This window comes from Eptatretus burgeri, chromosome 15, assembly GCF_056783735.1.
Source record: "Eptatretus burgeri isolate ZD-2024b chromosome 15, Ebu_testis_v1, whole genome shotgun sequence".
Lineage (NCBI taxonomy): Eukaryota > Metazoa > Chordata > Myxini > Myxiniformes > Myxinidae > Eptatretus > Eptatretus burgeri.
Genome location: NC_140975.1, coordinates 35,527,864 through 35,537,813, shown reverse-complemented (window position 1 = coordinate 35,537,813; position 9,950 = coordinate 35,527,864). Strand labels below are relative to the sequence as shown.

The window sequence follows — 9,950 nt, the reverse complement described above, 5'->3', positions numbered from 1 at the left end:
GGAGGGAGGAGGAGGAGGAGGGGGAGGGGAGGGAGGAGGAGGAGGGGAGGGGAGGGGGAGGGGAGGGGGAGTGGGAGGGGAGGGGAGGGGAGGGGAGGGGGAGGGGAGGGAGGAGGAGGAGGAGGAGAAGGAGGGGAGGGAGGAGGAGGAGAAGGAGGGGAGGGGAGGGAGGAGGAGGGGAGGAGGAGGAGGAGGAGAAGGAGGGGAGGGGGAGGAGAAACCTGAAAAATGATAAATTGAAGTCGATGAGGACCCGCCTGTGCTGACGTCGCTCTTCTTCCAGGCTTCCGGGAAACGTGTGCATCGTTCTTGGAGTTATCACAGTTTCCCCCCTAAAAACGACCCTCTGCCGAATTGTTTCTCCTTCAGTCCTTTCTTCTCATTTACCGACGAGGGTCAGTTACCATGGCGACCCGACCCGTCAGGCGGCCCCGAACGGAGTAAAACCCGCGGGACGGTCGTCTCGCTCGCGGATTGTCGGGGTGCGCAGGGCAGCAGGTGGCGCCGCCTTCTAGGAAAGTCCGTGGTCTTGAGGCCTAGCCGAAGGCCTAACAACACGAAGACGTGGAATTGACTTGTCGGACAAGGTAGAGTTTTTAATCAGTCGTCGCCATTACTCTTGTCCGTTTCCAGCGCATATCACCGCAAACCGAGATGCTTTTTCATCGAGGGACAATTATATGAATGAGAATGATGCGTAAAATTATTATTGTCGATCGTTTCTGCCAAAGAAACGGATTAAAAACAAACTAAAAAAATAAACATCACGTCCATTGAAGGAAACCTGCTGCGATGGGGAAGGTCCTTTCGAAGGTTTTCGGGAACAAGGAAATGCGCCTCCTGATGCTGGGATTGGATGCGGCTGGAAAGACGACCATTCTGTACAAGCTGAAGCTCGACCAGCAAGTCACGACAATTCCCACCGTTGGCTTCAACGTGGAGACGGTGACCTACAAGAACGTCAGGTTCAACGTGTGGGACGTCGGTGGCCAGGACAAGATCCGCCCGTTGTGGCGACATTACTACACGGGCACGCAGGGCCTGGTGTTCGTCGTCGACTGCGCCGATCGTGATCGCATAGACGAAGCGAAACTCGAGTTGCAGCGAATCATCAATGACCACGAGATGCGCGACGCCATCATCCTGGTGTTTGCCAACAAACAGGACCTGCCTGATGCTATGAAGCCTCATGAGGTGCAGGAAAAATTGGGCTTAACACGTTTAAGAGACCGCAACTGGTATGTGCAGCCCTCGTGTGCAAACACCGGTGACGGTCTTTATGAAGGTCTCACTTGGCTCACATCAAACTATAAAGCATGAGGTTTATCGTGCTCTACTTCAGGTGGACACCGGTGGTGGCCTCGGTGAAGACCTCACCTCAAACTATAAAGCATGAGGATTATCGTGCTCCACTTCAGGTGGACACCGGTGGTGGCCTCGGTGAAGACCTCACCTCAAACTATAAAGCATGAGGATTATCGTGCTCTACTTCAGGTGGACACCGGTGGTGGCCTCGGTGAAGACCTCACATCAAACTATAAAGCATGAGGATTATCGTGCTCTACTTCAGGTGGACACCGGTGGTGGCCTCGGTGAAGACCTCACCTCAAACTATAAAGCATGAGGATTATCGTGCTCCACTTCAGGTGGACACCGGTGGTGGTCTCAGTGAAGACCTCACATCAAACTATAAAGCATGAGGTTTATCGTGCTCAACTTCAGATGGACTCCGGTGGTGGTCTCGGTGAAGAACTCACATCAAACTATAAAGCATGACGTTTATCGTGCTCTACTTCAGGTGGACACCGGTGGTGGCCTCGGTGAAGACCTCACATCAAACTATAAAGCATGACGTTTATCGTGCTCTACTTCAGGTGGACACCGGTGGTGGTCTCGGTGAAGACCTCACATCAAACTATAAAGCATGAGGTTTATCGTGCTCAACTTCAGATGGACACCCGTGGTGGCCTCGGTGAAGACCTCACATCAAACTACAAAGCATGAGGTTTATCGTGCTCTACTTCAGGTGGACACCGGTGGTGGCCTCGGTGAAGACCTCACATCAAACTACAAAGCATGAGGTTTATCGTGCCCAACTTCAGGTGGACACCGGTGGTGGTCTCGGTGAAGACTTCACATCAAACTATAAAGCATAAGGTTTATCGTGCACTACTTCAGGTGGACACCGGTGGTGGTCTCTGTGAAGACCTCACTTGGCTCACTTCAAACTTTAAGGCATGAGGTTTCTTGTACAGTACTCTACGTCAGGTGGACACTGATTCGTTTTAACCTGGCAGCTGCTAGCATCAATATGGATTTGAATAGGGGTACACGTGGATCAATGTTGACCTATGGTACCTTATTTATGGCATTAGTATAAACGATGTTTGTCATTACTTTTGGCAATGTTTCAGGCTCTGCAACAGACCATTGGTCCAGAGTGGGTGGAGGGGTTCAAGAGCCACCATAATTCGCTACCTCTGTATCACTCCATCGGATAAAACTGAGCCGATGGATTTGCACGTTTTTCTTTTCAAATTGTCCTCTGCCTTTGATTTTGTCGTTTTGGTTTGGTGGTGGGCAGGGTTGGGGTGGATAGGGGGAAGGGACTTATTTTTAAAAAAATTTTGACAGCCATATCTGAAATCACTTTCTCTTCTTTGGTCTCGTCTTGAGTACAAGCTCAGTTATTTGGCAATGTCAATGATGGAATTATTTATCAAGAGTGGTAATTTAGACTTTAAGCTTTTATATAATGTTTTGGAAATTGCACTCTTCTCGTGGGTGATTATTTGGTCAGTGCAATGAAGTTTCACCAATGACGTACCCGGCAAGTCAAAAAAAAAAAAAAAAATAATCGGCCATTATGCTATTTCTATACGAATTAACCGTTTTCTAACAGCACCGCTCATGCAATGCAGAGTCCAATGGATGGATGGATATATATATATATATATATATATATATATATATATATATATATATATATATATATATATATATATATATATATATATATATATATATATATATATATATATATATATATATATATATATATATATATATATATATATATATATATATATATATATATATATATATATATATATATATATATATATATATATATATATATATATATATATATATATATATATATATATATATATATATATATATATATATATATATATATATATATATATATATATATATAATATCTTTAAGGCAGAATCATGTGGCCAAGATGGAAGTTTTAAAAGATAGGATTGGATATTGTACACTGTAGATTAATTTATTCATTATTTTTTTTGGAGAGATCTCTGTCATCTGCAATTGCAGATCTGCAAGGCCATTGCCTCTTTTTGGTGATGCTGTGTTTGGACCTCTTTTTATTTATCACCCGAGGGGAGATCTCTCTAATCTTGTTATGGACAGGATGGAGGTTAATCTGCCTTAAAAAAAATGCACTGCAAGTTGATAATATTGCATAAAAGCTGTTAAATGGTCAGTCTAATGTTTTGCATTGGTATGGATGTTTTACGTGATTGCACCCATGTGCAGGTGAGATGTGTGTTGCATTTGTTGCGAGCTCTGCTCGATCTAGTAAATGTTCACACTCGCTTTCCCTGCGAAGTACAAACGAGGGGTCGTGCCCAAAAGCAGTTTCCATGACAAGGCCCATTCCGTGTTGGATGTGCGTTATACGTTATACATCTTGTCGCCCATGCTGTAAATACCGGGCACGAGTCCTTGGAAATATCGTAAGAAAGCAGATGGCTTTCAGGTTCAAATCCATTTATTTATAATGTACTATATGTATGTATGTATGCATGGAGAATGGAGTTTTGTCCAGTGTATACATAAATCACAATCATTACATGAACATCTTCTCTGGTTTTGTTTTTTTTTCTTCTTCTTCCAAGTGTTCATTATTAAATAAAATTGCTGGTATTTTGGAAGTCATCATCTCAGTCTTTTTAAAATTTAAATGAATAAAATGTGAAATCTGGTGTTGACGTCTGACAAGACGAATGATGTATTGATTGCTTCCTTCCTTCTAGAATCTAGATCGATGATCAGTTGATTATTTTGATTTATCAGCTTATGGAAAAGATGATAATCGGCCTGGAAGTTAGCAAACATCACTCAAGTCCACAAGGAGGGTGCCAAAACAGATGCTATCAATTACAGACCAGTGGGCTTCTGTCCAATTACAACAATAGTCATGGAATCTTTCAGATCGTTGCTGTTTTCAAAGAGCCACTCTCTCACCTTCAATTTCGTTACCATCCCAGTAACACTCTAGAACTGCTGCTGCTCCCTCCCAGAAATGCTTGAAGACAATCTCAAGAGGTCAGGACCCTCTCCGTAACACATCTTCAGGCACATGGGAAGGCATTTTGAGTGGGGGTGCTGAGGTGCTGTCTATTTTAGCGATGGTATTAGAGTTGTCGTGAACCCCCAACCCCGTAGCAAGATCTCCATGTCTGTGATCACTAAAAACTAACAAACATTTTTTAAACTTATTTTCTTCCCCAAAGCAAAATTATTTATTATATCGTTTTAATATATATATATATATATATATATATATATATATATATATATATATATATATTTAATATAAAAAGACACTTATTTTCAGGCAGGAGGTGCTGTGCTCCTGCCCGCAGCTAGGGGGTGCTGCAGCGCCCTCAGCACCCCCTTCCTGCGTGCATGCATATCTTGGGTATTTGAGAGACTGCCGTCCTGCTTTGCTTGCCAAGCTCTCTGCCTGTGGAATAAAAGGCCGTCTGGATTTCTGAATGCCTCATCTCATACAATCAACGTGTTGCTATCAATGGAACTCTCTCCTCTCCGAGTGAAGGCGAGAGGCAGTGTGTTTGGCCCAGTCTTGCTCATGACTCCACATTGTGTCAATGAGTAGTCCATCCTGCTGCTAAGCAGACTGCAACTGCATTACTATGTGCTGATCTGGAATTGATTAGATGTTGGTCTGATAAATGGAACATGCCCACCGATCTTGGGAAATCTATGTCTTGCCTCCCTGTCGCTCCAGAGGAATCATCAAACTAAGTTGCCTATTTTCACCGTCAGCGACTGGGACAAGTTCAGTCAAATGAACTTCAAGGCCTCACAATCATCCTTTACTTTCCTGGGCCAACCACATGGCAAAGCTTGCTTCCAAAGTCAGCTGTCTGATTGGCATCCTCTTTCGATTCAGGTTTTTTCTTGGACACAGTCTACAAAGCCTTTGTCAACAGCTCAATAGAGTACTGCTCTCCCCCTATGGGCTGGTACCCCAGCATCATGACTCTCCTGGATTCTGTGGAATCTGAAGCTCAACATTATCGGACTTTCCCATGATGAGGCCGAAGCACAAGGTTTGCTGCTCTCACATTGCAGACATGTCGATAGCCTCTGCTCTTTTTAACCACCTCTCTGTTGGTGGATCTATCTATCTGTCTCTGTCTATCCTCTGACATTCCTCAGCAACTCTAGGATGCACCCATTCTTCCAGTGACCCAGTTCTGGTTAACCTTCCAAAATCCAAGCTGACTGCACATTTCAACTCCTTTATTCCCCACTTTTCCTGTCTATGGAACCACATTCCATTGGCTGTTCTTTTTCAGTCTTCTCTCCATGGCTTCAAGCAGGCAGTGCACTGCCACCTCATGTCATCCATCATTCCCTATCCTGACCTGTGGATCTTTATTACCCCCATTAACCCTTCTTAACCCAACTGCTTTACTTATTGGTTTAAGTGTTTTCTTTTTCTCTCTCTCCCTTTCCTTCTGTTTGTTTATTCCTCCACTGCTGTGCCCAATTGTTGTCCTGCAACCACAAAGTCAAATCTATCTTTCTCTTCCATGAGCCTTGGTTGTGCCACGAGAAAAAAATGTTGAGGGCTGCAGATGAATGTCAGAACTCGCATCCTCTCTGCATCGCCCTTTCACCACTAAAGACGAGCTCTCCAAATTTACAGGAAAAACCATTGAGAATGGTAATCTGAACCCAACTTCCAATATACAAACATAATCACATCAGCATCCATTTGCTCATTCAATTAAGAGGCAAAGAAAAGTAAAAACTTTAATAGCACTAATATCTGGGACAATGTGCGATTGATATCGGATGGTAATAGCCATACCAACGAGTGGGTGAACAGCAGGTTTGTCAACCATCGTAATTAAAAATCCAATGACTGATATCGACCAATTTTGCTTGTCTTGTTACAATGACTTTATGTTTTAAAAAACAAAAGAAAAGAAAACCAAAACATTTCATAACTTTACAAGTTTAACTAACCGAATCACCCTTACTTTATTTTTCACTTCGGCCACAGACTTGCTGATCAACCTTTACATCATTAACTCAACACCCAAAGTGATCACAATCAACTCTGTACCAACTTGGGTGCAGCCAACAAGTCGAATGGCGTGTAAGAACAAGAGACAAACTGCACAAAAAAAAAAAATTTTTTACAAACGGCCCAAAAAACATTGAGGAAACGCATCTCTACAGCGAGGAATTAAACTGCACAAACAGTGACATACTTATGAAAATATATTCGTCGCACAGCTAGTATGGTGGATAAACTCCAATCACTCACTTATGGTGAAAGCTCAACAAACCTGCTGAGACTGGGCCTTTACATTTTGCCAATACATGCAGATTTAATAATTTTAATTTGTACATAAAAGATGTGATGGGGATATTTCAAGCCATTCATGTGACGTCCTTTCCTATTGTCATTTTTTTTTTGCATTTCGTGTTGCTCAATCAACGGACAAGTTGAAATTTCCACCGGCTCAAAACAAAAGGCATTGTTAAACCCATTCAACTATCGTTTGGACTTTGAATACCGCAGAATTATCCACATTAAAGGAGAGTCGAATGGCAGAGAAGGAAATGCCATAAACCAAAATGCACGTCAACAAGACATTGCCAAAATAGAAGGAAACAGACTTCAAAACATAAAGACAAAAGGTTAAGCCATGAATACAAACCACCACAATGACCTTTAACTCTGGGGTGGTGGTGGTGGTGGTAGATTGAAGGTGGACAAGCCCATGGCCATGCTGCCGAGGAGGTTGGAAAACTGTGTAGCGGGATCTGATGGTGGTGGGGGTGGGGCATACATCACGCTGGTGCCAGGGGGAGGTGGGGGAGGTGGTGGGGCATTTGGAGGTAAAGGTGGTTGTGTGGGAGGTGGTGGAACAGGTGCAGGAGGAGTGGGTCCTGGAGGTGGTGGTGGAGGAAGTGGAGGGTTCGTGGCCTGCTGCCAGGGCGGGAGACTGGTGTTCATATCTGAAAACAACAATCACCAATAATTATATTATCAGTGTCTGATGAAGAATCATTATAATGCCAAATATAAAAACATGATATCCAATAGGTGGCCTCCTCTACAACGAGTATGTACATACAGGGTGAGTCAGAAGAAGCGCCCGATTTGTCAGTTGATTGTTTGTTTGCCATTTGTATTACAGTGTACAAGAAGGTAGAAATAAATTAATGACATGTTTATCTCACCATTTATTCAAGAAAAAATTATTACAGAACTGTACCAAGCTGTTTTACTTGCAATTTTCAAAGTGCCCTCCCTCATGATCGATGCACAATTGCAGCCGAGCAGGCACAGAGCGGCACACACGTCTACAGAGTTCGATATCAATTTCCTCAAACTTTGCAGTGATTTGAGCCTTCAATTCCTGAATGGTACGAGGCTTTTCACGATAAACAAGGTCTTTCATGAGACCCCAAATAAAGAAATCTGGAGGTGTAAGGTCCGGGGAGTGTGCCAGCCACTCTATCGGACCGCGGCGGCCGATCCACTTTCTGGGAAAGTTTTCATCAAGCCACTGAGGAACATAACGTCCATAACGAGGTGGAGCTCCATCATGCTGGAAATAACAGTCCTGATCTTGTAGCCTGGGCCAAAAGAAGGTTTGCAGCATATCCAGGTAAATTTCTGCAGTGACACATCCCTCAAAGAAAAATGGTCCAATTATCCCTAATGGAGATATGGCGGCCCAAACTATCACGCCAGGTAAATTTACCTCCTTCTCAACTGTCACTCTTTGGTTATTCGCAGCCCAGTAGACACAATTGTCTGTTAATTGTGCCATTGAGCTCAATTTGGTGCAAATTCAGTAACTTTCCAAACTCGCAGCAATAACCTGCAAACCAAAATCAAAAATAAATAAATTATGAAAATGAATAATCTGCAAGGCAATTATTAACAACATGACTTCCCAGAAAGAATCTGACAGCCGAAAAAACATAAATCGGGCGCAACTTTTGAATATATATATATATACATACATATATATATATACACATACACTAGCGATACCCGTACACATGCACGGGATAGCAGTACAACATAGCTGGTAGCAGACGACAGACCGTACACGGGGAATGACAAAAATACGCATTGTGCAAAATGTAAGTGGTACTATGGAACACCAAGACTTCCCAAACATTGTCGGCATGTCCGTGAAGTGCCACAGCAATTTCATAGGGATCGTGTGACGGCGAGCCGAGTTTTTAGTGTGCAAGCTTGGTATTAGAATAGATATATGAAAAGGTTTCAAAGGTCAGATATATATATATATATATATATATATATATATATATATATATATATATATATATATATATATATATAGATATAGATATATATAGATATATATATATATATATATATATATATATATATATAGATATATATAGATATATATAGATATATATAGATATATATAGATATATATATATATATATATATATATATATATACACACAGTGGGGAGAACAAGTATTTGATACACTGCTGATTTTGCAGGTTTTCCCACTTACAAAGCACGTAAAGGTCTGTAATTTTTATCATAGGTACAATTCAACTGTGAAAAAAAACAAAAAACAAAAAAAAAAAAAAAAAAAAAAAAAAATAAAACAAAAATCCTGAAAACCACATTGTATGATTTTTAAATAATTAATTTGCATTTTATTGCATGAAAAACGTATTTGATCACCTACCAACCAGTAAGAATTCCGGCTCTCACAGACCTGTTAGTTTTGTCTTTACGAAGCCCTCCCATTCTCCACTCATTACCTCTATTAACTGCACCTGTTTGAACTCGTTATCTGCAGAAAAGACAGCTGTCCACACTCAATCAATCAGACTCCAGCCTCTCCACAATGGGCAAGACAAGACCAGAGAGCTGTCTAAGGACATCAGGGACAAAATTGTATACTTGCACAAGGCTGGGATGGGCTACAAGACAATAGGCAAGCAGCTTGGTGAGAAGGCAGCAACTGTTGGCGCAATTATTAGAAAATGGAAGAAGTTCAAGATAACAGTCAATCTTCCTCGGTCTGGGGCTCCATGCAAGATCTCACCTCGTGGAGCCTCAATGATTATGAGAAAGGTGAGGGATCAGCTCAGAACTACATGGCAGGACCTGGCCAATGACCTGAAGAGAGCTGGGACCACAGTATCAAAGAAAACCATAAGTAACACACTATGCAGTCATGGATTAAAATCCTGCAGTGCACGCAAGGTCCCTCTACTCAAGCCAGCACATGTCCAGGCCCGTCTGAAGTTTGCCAATGACCATTTGGATGATCCAGAGGAGGAATGGGAGAAGGTCATGTGGTCTGATGAGACCAAAATAGAACTTTTTGGTTTAAACTCCACATGCCGTGTTTGGAGGAAGAAGAAGGACGAGTACAACCGCAAGAACACCATCCCAACTGTGAAGCATGGAGGTGGAAACATCATTCTTTGGGGATGCTTTTCTGCAAAGGGGACAGCACGACTACACCGTATTGAGGGGAAGATGGATGGGGCCATAGGGGAGGATGGACGAGATCTTGGCCAACAACCTCCTTCCCTCAACAAGAGCATTGAAGATGGGGCGTGGCTGGGTCTTCCAGCA

At 42.4% G+C, this 9,950-nt stretch overlaps 2 protein-coding genes across 6 annotated transcripts in view; one reads left to right on the top strand and one right to left on the bottom strand.

The window, feature by feature from the left end:
* Window positions 1-216: 216 nt before the first annotated feature.
* Window positions 217-2,981, top strand: LOC147011921 (ADP-ribosylation factor 6-like). Its single transcript, XM_085857530.1, has one exon. The coding sequence runs from the start codon at window positions 793-795 to the stop codon at window positions 1,318-1,320; it is 528 nt and encodes a 175-aa protein (XP_085713656.1). The 5' UTR covers window positions 217-792; the 3' UTR covers window positions 1,321-2,981.
* A 3,092-nt stretch (window positions 2,982-6,073) lies between these two features.
* LOC147011920 (splicing factor 1-like) overlaps window positions 6,074-9,950 on the bottom strand; it is a 104,198-nt gene continuing 100,321 nt past the window's right edge. For all 5 annotated transcript variants that reach the window (XM_085857527.1, XM_085857528.1, XM_085857525.1 and 2 more), the window contains one exon: window positions 6,074-7,317. In XM_085857527.1, coding sequence (XP_085713653.1) covers window positions 7,031-7,317 — 287 coding nt within the window. In that variant the 3' untranslated portion in view covers window positions 6,074-7,030. The remainder of the gene's footprint in view (window positions 7,318-9,950) is intronic.